General features: G+C 46.4%; 1 protein-coding gene across 1 annotated transcript in view; it reads left to right on the forward strand.

Moving 5' to 3' along the window:
- The window catches only part of dnah5l (dynein, axonemal, heavy chain 5 like), a 41,692-nt gene that overhangs the window by 11,353 nt on the left and 12,839 nt on the right, over positions 1–17,500 (forward strand). Inside the window, exons 26-66 of the mRNA XM_068737135.1 lie at positions 186–278; positions 356–459; positions 693–789; positions 860–940; positions 1,230–1,484; positions 2,039–2,188; positions 2,503–2,621; positions 2,692–2,828; positions 2,910–3,072; positions 3,776–3,887; positions 3,959–4,087; positions 4,176–4,375; positions 5,024–5,177; positions 5,270–5,380; positions 5,579–5,734; positions 5,822–5,950; positions 6,219–6,434; positions 6,519–6,665; positions 6,752–6,924; positions 7,051–7,121; positions 7,211–7,318; positions 8,046–8,233; positions 9,060–9,254; positions 9,449–9,583; positions 10,148–10,205; positions 10,396–10,527; positions 10,962–11,179; positions 11,277–11,411; positions 11,713–11,889; positions 12,009–12,098; positions 12,333–12,467; positions 13,098–13,199; positions 13,348–13,515; positions 13,869–14,075; positions 14,385–14,477; positions 15,015–15,251; positions 15,802–15,867; positions 15,967–16,107; positions 16,753–16,884; positions 16,965–17,075; positions 17,226–17,380. Of these exons, the coding sequence (XP_068593236.1) occupies positions 186–278; positions 356–459; positions 693–789; positions 860–940; positions 1,230–1,484; positions 2,039–2,188; positions 2,503–2,621; positions 2,692–2,828; positions 2,910–3,072; positions 3,776–3,887; positions 3,959–4,087; positions 4,176–4,375; positions 5,024–5,177; positions 5,270–5,380; positions 5,579–5,734; positions 5,822–5,950; positions 6,219–6,434; positions 6,519–6,665; positions 6,752–6,924; positions 7,051–7,121; positions 7,211–7,318; positions 8,046–8,233; positions 9,060–9,254; positions 9,449–9,583; positions 10,148–10,205; positions 10,396–10,527; positions 10,962–11,179; positions 11,277–11,411; positions 11,713–11,889; positions 12,009–12,098; positions 12,333–12,467; positions 13,098–13,199; positions 13,348–13,515; positions 13,869–14,075; positions 14,385–14,477; positions 15,015–15,251; positions 15,802–15,867; positions 15,967–16,107; positions 16,753–16,884; positions 16,965–17,075; positions 17,226–17,380 (5,780 nt within the window). The remainder of the gene's footprint in view (positions 1–185; positions 279–355; positions 460–692; positions 790–859; positions 941–1,229; positions 1,485–2,038; positions 2,189–2,502; positions 2,622–2,691; positions 2,829–2,909; positions 3,073–3,775; positions 3,888–3,958; positions 4,088–4,175; positions 4,376–5,023; positions 5,178–5,269; positions 5,381–5,578; positions 5,735–5,821; positions 5,951–6,218; positions 6,435–6,518; positions 6,666–6,751; positions 6,925–7,050; positions 7,122–7,210; positions 7,319–8,045; positions 8,234–9,059; positions 9,255–9,448; positions 9,584–10,147; positions 10,206–10,395; positions 10,528–10,961; positions 11,180–11,276; positions 11,412–11,712; positions 11,890–12,008; positions 12,099–12,332; positions 12,468–13,097; positions 13,200–13,347; positions 13,516–13,868; positions 14,076–14,384; positions 14,478–15,014; positions 15,252–15,801; positions 15,868–15,966; positions 16,108–16,752; positions 16,885–16,964; positions 17,076–17,225; positions 17,381–17,500) is intronic.

Below are 17,500 nucleotides of genomic sequence, written 5' to 3' on the forward strand. Positions count from 1 at the left end.
TGTCTGTAATTTTTTAAATATGTAAATTGTGAAAATATGAAATGTTTTTGTGATCTGCTTTTCTTGTTGTTTTATACACAATCTGGACAAAAGTGGCTGAAAGTCAAGCTGAACCCGTGTGTGTGTGTGTGTGTGTGTGTGTGTGTGTGTGTGTGTGTGTGTGTGTGTGTGTGTGTGTGTTTCAGAGTACCGTGAACAAGCTGGTGAGCGTTGTGTTGTCTGTGACTAAAGACGTCCCTCTGTGGACGTTCTCTCGTCTGCAGTACAAACAGCAGCAGGTAAACCCGTCTCACATGTCAGTGACCAGACTGTTTCCAGGCAGCCAATCACAGTGCGGCGCTCTTCTGTCCACCAGGCGGAGCAGGCGGCGGTTCGGGACGCAGGAGACGACATCCCGGTGAAGCCGCCGGTGCTGAGGCCTCTGGACAGACAGCTGGCCGAACACAGAGACGTCTCCAGGTCAGTCCAGCTTCAGCGTGTCTTTTAGACGGACAGTAATGTCATGGTATCTTATTGGTGAAGTGTCTGAGCCGCAGAAGTCTTCCTTCATACTGAATGTATGACTTTGAACCAGGAGGCATCACTTCTTACATACAGTCTGTGGTTCAGACCTCAGTTAGACCTGGTCTGCAGCAGGCTACAGGTAGACCTCAGTGACCTCTGACCTCCTGTCATGTTGCCGTTTGGAGCAGGTTGGTGATCCAGCTCAGCTCCATGGTGTCGTCTCTGAGAGCTCAGGCTGCTGACACTCTGAATGAACTCAGCCACTTCTCTACTCTGTGGAACCAGGTCAGTGTGTGTGTGTGTGTGTGTGTGTGTGTGTGTGTGTTGAACTGGACTAACAACCAGGTGTGTTTAGGACCCAGAGGAGCAGGTGCAGGCCTTCCTACAGTCCAACCCGTCGCTGACGGAGTTCGGCTCTCAGATGTCCCTCTACTCGGTGAGTCCACTTCCTGTTTGTCACATCTACACTTCCGACTCTTCTCTTTGTCTCTGTTGATGAAACCAGCCACTGACTCTCCTGACGCAGGTTTACTCCAGACCACCGGAGTACCACTCAGGACGTTAGTGGGCTGAACTCTGGAGCTCTTTACCGACATGTCGGACGTCACGCTGCTGCCTGATCTTTATCTTGAACTCCAATCTCGTAAATGTGTATTTGTTGATGGAAGATTTTGAGAACTACAGTTAAAACAAAGTTTACCCATGATGCCTTGCTGTCCCCGCAGAAGCTGGAGGTGCAGATTTTGGAACTCCCGGAGTTTTACGCCGTGGGTTCGATCCTCTGTGACACCGAGAGGCTGAAGCTGGCGCTCACTCAGGAGTGCCGTCTCTGGAAAAGAGCCTTCGGCGCCGCGCTCAACCGCCGCGCGTCCGCCGACATGGACGACGTCTTCTCCTTCGTGGACGGGCTGACGAAGCGGCTGCAGCGACCAATCGCAGATCTGGAGGACGTGAGGGGAGCCATGGCAGCGCTGAGAGAGGTCAGCCGGCCTCTGATTGGCTGTCAGGCGGCACAATATTCATTCATTCATTTTAAAGTGATGGACTGAACCTTTGATCTAAACTTCTCCTCAGCAATGAACTCTTTATTATAATAATCTGTTCTGTCAATCAATTACTAATTAAGTCTTTCTCTTTCTATTCATTCATTCATTCATTCATTCATTCATCCATTCATTTGGTCCTTAATTTATTCATTTATTCATTCAGTCATCTGTCCATTCATTCATTTATATATTCATTCATTCATCCATTCATTTGGTCCTTAATTCCCTCATTCATTCATTCATTCATTCACTAATTTATCCACTCATTCATTAATTGATTCAATAATACGTATTGATCATAATCTCTTTATTTATGGTTCTGATAATTAAATAAAAGCAGTTTATCTAAATAATAAATTACTTCTACAATAGTACTACTGCTAACACTGCCAGTACTTTTAGTACTTCTTACTTCTTACCTTCTCCTTCTGATTTATTCATCACTCACCATGAATAATAACTCCTTCACTTCCTGTCTGCTGTTGGAGGTCCGGGAGGCGGAGCTCGGTATCGACGCCGCCATCGGACCGGTGGAGGAATCCTTCGCTCTGCTCCACAAACATGAGCTGCTCTTCAGTGACGGGAGCGCGGAGCGCGTGGACGGCCTGACGTACGCCTGGACCAACCTCGGCGCCCTGGTGAGGCCTGCGCCCACGTCGTCCAATCACAGCGCAGATCCAAAATATCGATGAAATTATTATTATTGACAAACATTTATTAATTTATTCATTTATCCAGTCATTCATTTAAATAGTCGATTGTTTTCAGGGTTTTGGGTCCTTAAAACTGCAGAATATTACTGTTTCTGATTCTTTTTGTTGCCGTTTGTAAAAACATTTTAATTCATAATTTTCAATTTTTTTTTATGTTTTTAAGTGTTTTTGTGGGTCCCCTCAGGAAGACTAGCGACCCCTTTTTGTGGATCCAACTAAAGTGCGTTGTGGTTTTTCAGGTGGTGCAGAACCAGAACACCCTGGTGAGGATCCAGCCCAGCATGAAGGCCGACCTGCTGTCTGCGGTGCAGAGCTTCCAGATCCACGTCCAGAGCTTCTGCTCCGAGTACAACCACAGGTACAGAGGAGCGACGTCTACGTTGAGCGTGACGAAGTAGCAAACAAATCACTGCTGTGTTTTCCTGCAGGGGTCCGGGGACGGAGGGCGTCGCTCCGGCTGAAGCCAGCGAGCGGGTGCAGAGTTTTCAGGCCGAGTTTGATCAGCTGTGGAGGAACTACACCACGTACTCTGGAGGAGAGGAGCTGTTCGGACTGACCGCCAACGGTACTGCTGTCTGACGGACTGGCTGCCTCCCTTTCTTTCTCATGCTTCTCCTCCCTGATCCTTCCCTCTCTTACCCTGCAGAGTATCCGGAGCTGCAGAGGATCAGGAGGGAGCTCTCTCTGATGTCCAAACTCTACGCTCTGTACAACTCCGTCATTGACAGCGTCGCCGGCTACTACGACGTCCTGTGGGCCGACCTCGACATCCAGAGGATCACCGCCGAGCTGCAAGACTTCCAGAACAGGTGCAGCAGATTTTAGATTGAAAGTTACGTCAAGACCTGTAGAATAGTCTGGAGGTCAGCTTTCTGATCACCGCTTGCAGCACTTATAGATCCATCTCTCACTAATCGAGTATTTTTATATTGTTTTTAAGACTACTGTAAGGAACGTTGTGTGGACTACAGTGGCAGTGTCTCTGAGCACCAGAGTCCCTTTAGAAAACCTCTAAACCTAATTTTACTGCAGCAGGGTCTGACAGTCTGACCCTCTCAGTCCTAGTTCTGGTTCTCCCGTTGCCTCCCTTCCCTCCAGCGGGTCCAGCAATACGTCCTGGGTCTCCAGCAGAGAGGAGAAGCTCTGCTCCTGGAGGAGGAGGAGGAGGAGACGCTGCTGCTGCCGAGAGCTGAGGTCTCCTCCTATAAGAATAACTCTATAGAAATAGACCAGCTTCTCTCTGATGGTCTCTTTACTGATGGAAGTCTTATAGAGGATCAGGACTACACTGAGACTGGTTCATATAGAGGACCAGGACTACACTGAGACTAGTTCATATAGAGGATCAGGACTACACTGAGACTGGTTCACATAGAGGACCAGGACTACACTGAGACTGGTTCAGGGCCATGTAGAAGATCCTCAATGTAACTTCAAGATGCCGGCAGCAAATTAAAATACTTATTTAATTTGCACAAAGAGGAGTTTCATCTTCTTCTTTTGTGTTTTCAGGATCCGGAAGCTTCCGAAGGCGCTGAAGGAGTGGCAGGCCTTCAGAGACCTGAAGAAGACCATCGATGACTTCACCGAGACCTGCCCTCTGCTCCACATGATGGCCAACAAGGTAGTAGAGACTCCCATGCTCACGGTGGACCGGAGTGGTGACGCGTTGTGAACGGACTGTTTCTCCTTCAGGTCATGCTGCCCCGACATTGGACTCGTCTCAGCGAGCTGACGGCTCACAGCTTCCAGGTGGAATCGGAGAGTTTCTCCCTCAGACACATCATGGAGGCTCCTCTGCTGAGATACAAAGAGGACATCGAGGTGTTTTACTCACACATTGTTTCAACCACATTACATCTTCTCCCTGGATGTCAGAACTAGTTGAACAGCTGTTTCCTGTGTGTGTCAGGATGTGTGTATCAGCGCGGTGAAGGAGCGAGACATCGAGGACAAGCTGAAGGACGTAGTGGACGAGTGGAGAGGACACACGCTCGGCTTCGCCCCCTTCAGGACCCGAGGAGAACTGCTGCTGAGAGGAGCCGACACCGCCGACAAGATCTCCATGTTGGAGGACAGTCTGATGGTGCTGACCTCTCTGCTCAGCAACAGGTGAGGAGACGAGGGCTGAGGACGACAGGGAGGAAGAGGGAGGAAGGAAGGAAAAGGAAGGTAGGAAGGAGAAGCAGGAGGGAAATAAGGAATGGAACAAAGGAGAACTAGAAAGGAAGGAAGGACAACTAAGAAGGAAGGAGAGGGAGGAAGAATGACTTGAAAGGAAGGACGGAAATAATGCAACAAAGACTAGGGAGGATGGAAAGGAAGAAAGGAAAGGAAGACAGGAAGGTGGACTAGGAAGGAAAGATGGAAAGAAAGGAAGGTGGACCAAGAAGGAAGGAAGGAAATAAGAAAAGGAGGACTAGTAAGAAAAGAAAGGAAGAAAGGAAAGGAAGACAGGAAGGTGGACTAGGGAGCAAGGAAGGAAAGAAAAGAAGATGGACTAGGAAGGAAGGAAGGAAGGAGGACATGGATGAATGAATTAAATAATTATTGAATAAATTATTAAATGAATGAATATGTTTAAAAAAAGTATTGATTAAATGTATAAATTAATAAACAAGTGAATGGACGAATGAATTAATGTATAAAGAAGTGTATGAATAAGTGAATGAATAAACGAATAAATGAACAAATGAATGACCCGGCCGTCTGTGGCTCCTCCTCTTCCTCCTCCTCTTCTTCATCCTCCTCCTCCTGCAGGTACAACGCTCCCTTCAAGCCATCCATCCAGCTGTGGGTCCAGAAGCTGTCCAACACCTCAGAGATCATTGAGAAGTGGCTGTCGGTTCAGAACCTCTGGATCTACCTGGAGGCCGTGTTTGTGGGCGGAGACATCGCCAAGCAGCTGCCTCAGGTCACATGATCATGACACGTGAGAGGAGGAGCTTGTATATTTAGTCTGTCATCAGATAGAATATAAAGTGTGAACGTCTCTGACCCGTCCAGGAGGCCAAACGATTCCAGAACATTGACAAGTCGTGGCAGCGGATCATGCAGCGAGCACACGAGCTGCCCAACGTGGTGACGTGCTGCGTGGGAGACGAGACGCTCAGCCAGGTGCTGCCCACGTGCCTCTGAGCAACAGCACGCTCACATTACTGTTACATGACTTACCGTTAGTGAGGACTCTGGATTCAGTAATTCTTCATTTTCTTCTCCCTCCTCCTCTTCTTCTTCATCTTCTTCCTCCTCCTCCTCCTCCTCCTCCTCCTCCCCCTCCTCATCTTCTTCTTCTTCTTCTTCTCCCTCCACCAGTTGCTCCCTCACCTCCTGGATCAGTTGGAGCTCTGTCAGAAGTCTCTGTCTGGTTACCTGGAGAAGAAGCGCTTGGTGTTTCCTCGTTTTTTCTTCGTGTCTGACCCGGCCCTGCTGGAGATTCTGGGCCAGGCCTCTGACTCTCACACTATACAGGTGAACACACAGGTGATCTGTATTCTAGATGTTCCTCTCTGTTGTTTGAAGAAGTCATGTTCAGTTCCACATCTCTCTGTCCCTCAGGCTCACCTGCTCAGCCTGTTTGACAACGTCAACAGAGTTGTTTTCAATGAGAACGTCTACGACCAGATGATCAGTTTTCAGTCTCAAGAAGGAGAAACTGTGGAGCTGAGCCAACCCGTCCTGGCTCAGGTACACACATACAACATATTGTACCTCTGTATTTATGGGGACTCTCCATTGAATACATTAATTATCTCTCAGGGCGCGACTCCTCTGGTTGTATAGAAGTCTAGTCTAAAATGACTCTACTTCTCTCTTGATTTATTCCCTCAGTAAACATTGTAAACATGAGTTTATGGTATCAATCTCTAGTTTACAGTCTTCTTCAATACAGCATGATGTTCATTTAGTACATTATGGTCCATTTAGAGTCAGCATTAAGACGTGTGTCTTCCAGGGTAACGTGGAGGTGTGGTTAGGACAGCTGCTATCAGGGGTGAGGCAGACCCTCCATAATGTCATTCGTCAGGCATCCCTGGTCATTGGCGACCCCGGCCTGAAGATACTGGAGTTCCAGTCGGCCTTTCCAGCTCAGGTTGGCCTGCTGGGAATCCAAATGATCTGGACCAGAGACGCAGAAGATGCGCTCGTCCTCAGCAAGTCTGACAAGAAGGTGCTTTTATTTTAAAAATAGGAGCATCTTTTATTGCCATGTAGAGCCTCTCCCCTCACTGCCCCCTATCTGATTGGCCAACAGATCATGCAGACGACCAATCAGAAGTTCCTGGACCTCCTCAACGAGCTGATCGACGTGACGACCAGGGAGCTGAGCAGAAACGAGAGGACCAAGTACGAAACGCTCATCACCATCCACGTCCACCAGAGAGACATCTTCGACGAGCTGGTGGGTGACGGGCAGAGAGACGGACAAGAAGAAGGTTCAATGTGGATCAAAGTGGTATCGTTATTATGTTTTATCATCTCCATCAGGTGCGTCTGAACGTGAGGTCCGCATCAGACTTTGAGTGGCAAAAACAGTCAAGGTTTTACTTCCTGGAGGAGACGGACAGATGTGTCATCCAAATCACAGATGTGAAGTTCAGCTACTGCAACGAATACCTGGGCTGTACAGACAGACTGGTCATCACTCCGCTGACAGACAGGTACGCAGTCGCCGTTGCGTACCTGTCTGATAGCACTGAAATCAATACCACCCAACGCAGTTGGGTGGTATTGATTTTAAAACGATGCCTTCATTGTCTTAAATACTCTTTTGAACATCTGTCCAGGTGTTACATAACTCTGTCCCAGGCTCTGGGGATGAGCATGGGCGGAGCTCCAGCTGGTCCGGCAGGAACAGGTAACACAGTACAGGTGTCTCTAGTGACAACTCTGTCAACTCTTCTTGTATAGACTCTCTACATAGACTAATTGAGTGTGTGTATTCAGGTAAGACCGAGACCACTAAAGACATGGGTCGCTGTCTGGGGAAGTATGTGGTGGTTTTCAACTGTTCGGACCAGATGGACTACAGAGGTCTTGGACGCATCTACAAAGGTGTGTGAATGTGTGTGTGATTACTCTAGTGCAGCAGTGTATGAGTAGTTATTTAGTTACTACTGTGTTTGAGTCAGAAAGATAAGAGGTTTTTACAGGTCTAGAAGGTTGCGACTAATCCAAAAAGGCACAAACTGGAACAAAGGTGCATCGGAAAGTTTGGAGTCAAAACCCAGAATGTTTCAGGTCGATCCACATCTTTGCCGTTTGATTGTCGAGGAGAAAACCTTGACATACTTCCTCAAGATTAAATACGGTCTGATGGTAATTACTCTAAAGGGTCATGAGCAAATCTGGGTCTCTAAGGATGTTCATATGGCCCATAGAAACTGTTCAGGTCCCCTCCTACTGGAAGCAGAGTGAACATTGTGTATTCTGCTGTCTGGTGGATTCAACGAGTAGATCCAAGCATCAACACCTTCACCAATGTATTAAGACTCCATATCTAGACAAAAGTCCACGTAGACTGCTTGTCTTCTGTTTTTAAATAGGACTTCTCCTGGTTACTGCAGCTAGACCTATTAGCCTCAAAGTCAACACAAAGAAGACTCGGGTCATTAAACCATAAGAACATCTAACGGTTATTTTTGACAGGTTCAAGATATAAGTGCTGGCCAAACGCACATCTGAACCGCCAGATGTTCTACAATGAACACCAGAGGATCTACTAGGATATAGCCAGTCTTTCAAAGTGTCATCTGGTTGTTGTTGTTGTGTGTCTGTGCAGGTCTAGCCCAGTCCGGAGCCTGGGGATGCTTTGATGAGTTTAACCGCATCGAGCTGCCGGTCCTGTCCGTCGCCGCTCAGCAGATCTACATCGTCCTGCAGTGTAAGAGGAACAAGAAGAAACAGTTTGTCTTCACCGATGGAGACGTGGTTGACATGGACCCCGAGTTCGGCATCTTCCTCACCATGGTAACTGAGCTCTGACCTGAAGCAACGTTGAGAGGCTTAGGCTGGCAAAATGAGTTATGATTGATGTTAGTCATTCACAGTTTGGAGCTTCAGTAATATCCTGTGAGATGGATGTTGTCTTTCTAGACTGCAGAGAGAAGAATTAGCTCTTGAAATTCCCACAAGACTGAAAAGCTCATGCTGGCCACATATTTCTTGGACTACATAAACATGGACATGAACCACAGGTTTTTAGAGCAAAACCACCACAGAACTGTCCAAAGTATTTCAGATCTAAAGGGCCATCCATCTGGCTAAAGGCTGCTAGAGTAAGAGTTAAGAACAACGACTGCAGTATGGCTCACTAAGGGATTCTAGAAATTAAAAACCATAGAACTCATGGTTCTAGAAGTTCTAGAATACCACTATTAAAGTTCTAAACAAATCTGTTTAACAACCTTAACTACCTCAGAACCAGTCAGAGATCTCAAACTGAACTACATCAGAACCAATATCCTAGAACTGATCTATCTCGAAAGCAGCCAAAAAAGTTCAAGCACTGATCTACGTCACAGAGTTCCAGAATTGAGCGACTAAAGAACCAGAGATTGAGAACTGATCTACCTGAGAACCAGGGTATTAGTGGTGAAGTATCTCAGAACCAGTTAGAGAGTTCTAGATCTGATCTATCTCATAACCAGCCTGATTGCTCTAGAACTGAACCACTTGAGAGTCTTGAAAGTTGGGCAACTGATCTATCTCAGGAGAAGTGAGAGGTAAAGAACCGATCCACCTCCGAAGCAACCACAGAGTTCCAGACTTTGACGGTAACTTCTTGGTCCTCCAGAACCCCGGTTATGCCGGTCGTCAGGAGCTTCCCGAGAACCTGAAGATTCAGTTTCGCACGGTCGCCATGATGGTCCCGGACCGAGCCATCATTATGAGGGTCAAACTGGCCAGTGCAGGTTTCCGTGACAACCAGGTCCTCAGCAGGAAGTTCTACACCCTCTATAAACTGTGTGAGGAGCAGCTCTCCAAACAGGTCGGAATAGAGATAATAAGACCATCATATCATCTTCAGAAACATTTTTAAACGTTCTCCTACCCGTGCCTTCTACAAACACACATAATCTCAATCATAATCATATGTTCTTCTTGTCGCTACTTGATTAAGTAGAGACAAAACGCACTTCATGTACATTTGACTTCATGGTATCAGTTATGTTTTTACTCCAGGTCCATTACGATTTTGGTCTGAGGAACATTTTATCGGTTTTGAGGACTCTGGGAGCTGTGAAGAGATCGAACCCGTCAGAATCAGAGCAGACTGTGGTGATGAGGGTCCTGAGAGACATGAACCTCTCCAAACTGGTGCGTATTACTGTTTTTTAGGTAGTATGTCTGTTTTTGTTAGTAAGATGGGACAATATGTATCAGTAAAACATAAACATGGCTTTAGTATTGTGAAGGATGAGTTTGCCTCACAGCAACAGGCAGCTCAGGCTGGTTTTGGTGAGGTTGTGAGAAAAGCACTCCAACATGAACCCTCCTCAGCAGACCACTACCTACAAACCAAAGTTAGTTCATCATCAATGAAAGCATTTAAAATAACAGCAATCTCATTATTATTCTAACTGTCGTGACACAAAAACAGTAACGATACAAGTTGTTTAGGATTCTTTAAAAAGCCCCCCGGTCTCTGCTCAACATGGTACAGTCTGAGTCCCCTCTGCTATAAAGCCCATTGGAAGCTCCCACTTCCTGTTTGTCTGTTTGGACCAATGACCAGCAGGTAAAATGGAGGGAAGCTCGACAGCACACATTTTGGATGAATCAATTCCAAAATAACCAATAAATAAATGATGGATGACAGTATGCATGTTCCTATATTGTTTTTAAGGAGTAATAATAGACGGCCCACCTGTGTCTCTGCAGGTGGACGAGGACGAGCCTCTGTTCATGAGTCTGATCAACGATCTGTTTCCTGGTATCGGTAAGTCTCTCTCTCTGAATGACACACTGAAACACCACTGATGCTAACAATGTGTATAGAGTTTCTATATGTGGAGACAAACAGACTGAGGTTGTTTAACCAGGAAGTGACTGCTTCTTTCTGTAGCTGACGTTTTGTCTTTATTCATGTTCTGAATATGATCTAAAGACTTCCTCCTCCTCCTCTGTAGTTCTGGATAAAGCCGGGTATCCAGACTTGGAGTCGTCCATCTCCAGTCAGGCTCAGCGAGCCGGTCTGATCCCTCACCCCCCCTGGATCCTCAAACTGGTTCAGCTCTACGAGACTCAGAGAGTCCGACATGGTGTGCTCACACCACACATTCACACATCCTGATGAATCCTCTGATCTCACGGCATAAAGAGCTAAAGATGTAACGTTCGTCCTGACTGAAGGAAAGGTCATTAACATCTAGAGGGTTTATCCTCTGGAGAGAAGGAGCAAACACTCCAAATCAGAATCTGTTCACTGATTGGTCAACTGACCTGATGGGACGGTACAAATATTGGTCGGGCTTCTATATTCTAATATTATTATTGAAAACAGGAATAACTGTGTTGTCAAAATATATCTAAATCATGAAAATACTGTAACTTTGTCACCTTTTTCTTTCAAAAGTCTCTAAAGAAAATTATATATTATATAGCAGTCAAATGTATTTCTACTGAGAATGAAAACGCTCAGCATGTGAATCTGTCTTTAACAGTAGAATCATTATAACACCCGTGACTGATGCAGGGATGATGGCGTTGGGTCCCAGCGGCGCCGGGAAGACGTCCTGCATCCACACGCTGATGAAGGCCATGTCGGAGTGCGGCTTGCCCCACCGAGAGATGAGGATGAACCCCAAAGCCATCACGGCCTCGCAGATGTTCGGCACGCTGGACGTCACCACCAACGACTGGACGGACGGCGTCTTCTCCACGCTGTGGAGGAGGACGCTCAAGGCCAAGAAGGTCAGCTGGCTGTTTCAGCTCAGTACTGAAGGAGCGAACCGATGTAGAGAAATGCAATAAAAAACAGTGTGTGTGTTTGTGTGTATATATATTTCAGGGGGAAAACATTTGGATTGTGCTGGACGGTCCGGTGGACGCCATCTGGATCGAGAACCTGAACTCGGTTCTGGACGACAACAAAACTCTGACGCTGGCGAACGGAGACCGAATCCCCATGTCGCCCTGCTGCAAGGTGACGTCACAACGTCTTTCTCTGTCTCTGTCTCTGTCTCTGTCTCTCTCTTTCTCTCTCTCTCTCGCTCTCTCCATCCATCCATCAGTCCGTCGTGTTTTTGTCTCTTGAATCAGATTTCAGTCCAGACTCGTGAGTTCTTCTCATTCAGTCAGTTTAACTTGAAGAACTCTGTGATCCTGGTCCAGAGGAGACCTAGAACCTGAATTCTACAGAAGATGACAGACGTGAATCCATGTCCCTTGTCCCCCCCCCCCCCCCCCCCCCCCCCCCCCCCCTCCCCCCCTCCCCCCCCCCTCAGATTGTCTTTGAGCCCCACAACATTGACAACGCGTCCCCGGCAACGGTGTCCAGGAACGGGATGGTGTTCATGAGCTCCTCGGTGCTCGGCTGGACCCCCGTCCTGCAGGCCTGGATCCAGCAGCTCCCCGAGAAGCAGGCCGGCGTCCTGCAGACCTGCTTCAGCTGCTGCTACCAGGTGAGGATGAGGAGGGGGACTCTTCCTCATTCTCTTCATTTCTGTGAAGGGAAACGTCGGTTTTAAATGAATAACTTATATTCGTTTGGCTCTAATGTCGTTTTCTGGTCCTCTTTCAGGACCTGCTGGACTTTGTCTCCACTGCGGTGTCTCCTAAGATGCAGGTGTTGGAGTGTATGTACATCAGACAGACCATTGACCTGCTGCAGGTAATAAAGTTTGCCTCAATTTCGCTTGACAATTGACTTTAAAGGCTTGTGAAATGCTTTTACCTTTAGAAGATCAAGTCTAATCTTCCCAGTGTTTTTATCATATTAATCTTTAAGATGTGAACGTTTTAGAAATGTAAATTCCTCTTCTTTAAATCATGTTTCCAGGGTCGGAGGTCTTTTTTTGTTTTGTTGTTGTTGTGTGACGTATTTTTTCCACGTTGGTGCGTTCAGGGTTTGCTCCCGGCGGCGGATGAGAGACCGGGTTTCCACGGTGACGTGGGTCGACTGTTTGTGTTTGCGGTGATGTGGTCTCTGGGAGCCGTGCTGGAGCTGGACGACAGAGCCAAGATGGAGGCCTTCCTCAAGGTCCGTCTTCGTGGACTCACGTTTATACGATTAATTGTCAACTAGTTGATTTGTGGCTTTAATCGACAGATCTGTAAAACTGAGTTTCTCCACAAAGATTTGCACTAAAACACCTTGTTAAAGCTTGTTTACCAGAGATGTGCTCATAAATCATTCAGCATCAAAAACATTAATCGACAAAAGAAAGGGACAGCACTACAGGGCTCCTACATGTCCTGGAAAACCTGGAAAACTATTTTCCAGTCATTGAAAACACGTGGAAAAAGAGATTTGTAACGTTCACCTATTTTCCTTTTCATCTGAAGGTTTGCTCAGTTACCTTCAGGATCATCTCAACGTTTGAATGCTTGTTCATGGACCAATGAACTATAAAATAAAACAAAGTTGTGTAAACGCTGTGAACAGTTTTGGAAGTGGAGGAGTGACATTCAGTTTGTTGCAATCTGCAACCTCACCACTAGATGTCACCCAAGACGACACACCGTCCCTCTAATGTTCTGAATACTTTCACCACGAGAGACGGATGGAAAATCTGTTTTTGCTTCATCACCCGGTCCTTTAACCTGTCTCTGTGTCTACGGTTTGTCCTCTAGGGGGCGCTAAGTCTTTGTTTGTTGTTTGCGTTTGCAGAGCCACGGCTCGTCTCTGGACCTGCCGCAGACTCGGGACGACCAGACCATCTTTGAGTTTACAGTCAACGAGCAGGGACAGTGGGAGCACTGGTCCAACAAGGTCTGTGAACTCTAAACCTGTTTTGTTGAAGGCAAACAACAACTCAGCTGTTCCACTTCTTCTCCTCAAGAACCAGAGCAACTACATTTTCTCTTCATTAAAAAACAGATAGTGTTGCATTCATGTATTTATTATTGTCCTGGTGCAGGTGCCAGAGTATGTCTACCCCAAAGACCACGTCCCGGACTACTCGTCCATCCTGGTTCCCAACGTGGACAACGTGAGGACGGACTTCCTGATGCAGACCGTCGTGAAGCAGAAGAAGGCCGTGCTGCTGATTGGAGAGCAGGGCACCGCCAAGACCGTCATGATTAAAGTGAGTACAGCGTGATACTCGCATCATGGCAGAGAGAAGAAAACATTTTGCTACTTTCCACATCGTGTTCTACTTCTTTTTTGCTTTGTTTTTGGTCTCCACCACCAAATATCTGTCTCTTTAGCTGCCAGATGCTCCACTATGTTTCACCAGCTGGTCTCTGTCTGAGTCTGTCTGATGCTAAGATGGTATTGAACCATCCCGCCTATACCATAGACTCCCGTTAGTGCAGCATCTCGTTGGCCGTAACAGAAATGTGAACACTCGACGTTCAGCCGCGTTGTTTTCAGTTCGATCTCGTCCCGAGCTAACGGATGCTAACGCTAGGTGTCCCTCTGTGGCTCCCCCTGCAGGGCTTCACCGGTAAGCTCGACCCGGAGCTCCACCTCAGCAAGACGATGAACTTCTCGTCGGCCACGCTGCCCAGCATGTTCCAGAGGACCGTCGAGAGCTACATCGATAAACGGATGGGCGCCACCTACGGGCCGCCGGCGGGACGCAGCATGACCGTCTTCATTGACGACATCAACATGCCCGTCATCAACGAATGGGGGGACCAGGTCGGCTTCACGCTCGCTCTGATTCGTCGGCTCGTTTCCGTTCCCTTTGCTCGTTTTGTTTGACGCCTCTTTTTCTTCATTTCTAATTTTTTATTATATGTTTTACAAAAATCTTTTATTTTCAATTATTACAAGAAAAACAGATTAAGTCTCATTCTGTTTACTACAAATAATCAAATTCAATATAATACAGCTATTGATACCTTTGCCAATGCAGTTCGAGATAACCAAATAAATGATTAGTATTTATTTTTAAATTGTCTTCACATTAACAAAAAATCTGATTGTTGATCTCTTTGTCTTCCTCAGGTGACCAATGAGATTGTGCGTCAGCTGATGGAGCAGAAAGGTTTCTACAGTTTGGATCGTCCAGGAGAGTTCATCACCGTGGTGGACGTTCAGGTGACAACATGGAGACAACCTCCGCTTCAAGTCTTCAACCTGCATTCTCTCTAGTGTCCACCAGGGGGCGACTCCTCTGGTTGTATAGAAGTCTAGTCTAAAATGACTCTACTTCTCTCTTGATTTATTCCCTCAGTAAACACTGTAAACATGAGTTCATGTGATATTTATGACACTTGAATGTCTAAAAGGATAAAATGAAGAAGGGAGACGTTTTGGACTTAATGTTCATTCTCCAACAAATGGAGAATTCTGGAGCTTTCAACCTCATCCCACGGTCTTCATTAGAGACTGGACTTGAGCTGAGGTCACGATGGTATCTTTAGGTTTGAGACTGATGTTCTTTTGGTTTCACTTCAGCTGAGGTTTAATCGTTCAGTCTGAATATTTGATGAAATCCTGAAGGTATGGCAACGTGTTGTTGCATAATGACAACAAACAGTCCTTGAGCAGCACAGTTGTTTTTGAGTGCGTCACAGTAAAAGTATGTGTACGTTGTGTACTTCCTGTAAAGTTGCTAACGTTACCATTGAACAGCTGGTGGCGGCCATGATCCACCCGGGCGGCGGTCGGAACGACATCCCCGAGCGTCTGAAGAGGCAGTTCTCCATCTTCAACTGCACGCTGCCCTCCAACTCCTCCATCGACAAGGTGTTCAGCACCGTGGCTCGGGGCTACTTCTGCCCAGAGAGGGGCTTCGCTGCCGGGGTGTGCGAGCTCGCCGCCGCCCTCGTACCCACCACCAGGCGGGTGTGGCAGGCCGTGAAGGCCAAGGTGAGATAATCTGAGAGACACATTACTGACATATCTTGTGTCTCTTTATCTTTAATAGTTGTGTTTCTTTAACTTAAACATTTTACATTTTTAGAAATAGAGAAGCATAACTCCTGATGTGGGCTGTAGAATAGTGATAACGTGTTATTTAATCTTAATACACACTATTAAAAAGATGAATACGTCTCACTCACACACAGTGAGAATAACAATAACGAGTCCGGAATGTTTCATATGCTACTTCCTGTTTCAACATTAAAGTATTCAGTAGAGGTATTTTGAAAAACGGAAGAACACAATATCTGATGAACATGTAGTTTATTATCAGGGTGTTAAGTGCAGAATACAGGATATTGTAGTACTTTCACTATTTACTATACTGTGTATATATATATATATATATATATATATATACATTATTATTTTCACTGGTTTAGTGCCGAATGATCTGCTTTTCGAACTTTCTTGTATTTGCTTTAGCCCCACAGTTTGACCCTCAGTGGCCTCCGTAGTTTAGTTTAGGGTTTGACTTTGTGTTTGATTTGAACAGATGTTACCGTCTCCTGCCAAGTTTCACTACATCTTCAACCTCAGGGACCTCAGCAGAATCTGGCAGGTAGGAACACTACAAAGTCTTTACTTTATGAATTCATTGTTTCATTCATTTACAGCTTTATGGACTTCATAGAGTCATGGTGTTACGATGGTGTTTCAGGGGATCCTGGCGGTGAGCTCTGAGGTGTGTCTCTGCTGTGAGCTGCTCTCTTCTCTCTTCCATCATGAATGTTGTCGAGTGATCTCCGACCGGTTCGTGGACGACAGCGACAGACGAACCTTCGGCGTCCTGATGGAGACGGTGAGTTTGGTTCATGTTGTTTTATTGATTCCAACAAATGAACTCATCGATATCACCATGAAACTTCACCACTTCATCACTCACATTAAGACGAGTATTTCTTGTGTTACAAGTTTTCTGAAATGTTATGTTTGAATATGCAAATGAGGCATTATCTGATGGTAACTTTTGGTGAATTTAGGAGAAATCTAGAAACGCAAACAGACAAATAAATAAAATAAATGTTTTATTTATTTGAAAATGTTTCTCATATTCTTCTGCAACAGATTTATTATTATAATAAGATTTAACTTAATTCATTTTAATGTCAAAGACGCTCGATAGTGAAGTAAATACATGCAAAGTATAAATATACTATATATCCATATCTAGCGTAATGAAATACACACATATACTAAAATACACCAGAATATGAGTAACAAATAGAAAAGGGAATGTTCTATAACGAATTAAAGATATGTGAAAGCATTCATTAAACTTCACTTTAAAACAATAACAAGCGGGTGTATTCAGGCCATTAAAGGTAAAAACATAAAGAGTAAAATATGAATCAACGGAGCCGGCGGAGCAGTTTGATGTCCAGAGAAAAGAAGATGTGAGTCACAACCGTTGAACGTTCAGAGTGAGTTTCTCCTCTCTGCTCAGATCACAGTGGAGGATCATGGGAGATCTGTGACTGAGCACGCTCAGTGGAACAGCTTCTTCGTGGACTTCCTGCGTGACGCTCCGGAGGCGACGGGAGACGAAGCCGACGACGGCGAGCTGGAGGCTCCGAAGGTCCTCAGCTGCATTTACTCACGTGTCTTCACTCTGATGCATTTATTAGCGCAGCACAGTGACGTTGACATGATTGACAGGTGTATGAGCCAATCCCGTCGCTGGACGCCCTGGCGGAGCGGCTGTCTGTTTTCCAGCTGCAGTACAACGAGGCGGCGAGGGGCGGAGCCATGGACCTGGTCTTCTTCAAGGTGCTCAGTGCTTTCATCCAGCAGGGGTCAGCAGTCGGTCGCTAATGTCAACGTAGCATTGTGAAGCCCTGTGATTGGCTCATTTCTGACTCAACAGCCCTGTCTGTGTTCCTATTGGTTAACGGCCGTCTGTCTCTGGTCCAATGGCAGGACGCCATGACCCACCTGATGCGGATCTCGCGGATCCTGCGGACACCTCAGGGGAACGCCCTGCTGGTCGGCGTGGGGGGGTCAGGGAAGCAGAGTCTGACGAGGCTGGCATCGTTTATATCAGGGTACCAGACCTTCAGGATCACACTGAGCAGGTCTGACACACACACACACACACACACACACACACACACACACACACACACACACACACACACACACACACACACACACACACAAGTTCAGACAATCCGAATGTGTGTGTGTGTGTGCGC

The sequence above is a fragment of the Cebidichthys violaceus genome, unplaced genomic scaffold (genome assembly GCF_023349555.1).
Source record: "Cebidichthys violaceus isolate CVI_PGR_0920_01 unplaced genomic scaffold, fCebVio1.0.p SCAF_76, whole genome shotgun sequence".
NCBI lineage: Eukaryota > Metazoa > Chordata > Actinopteri > Perciformes > Stichaeidae > Cebidichthys > Cebidichthys violaceus.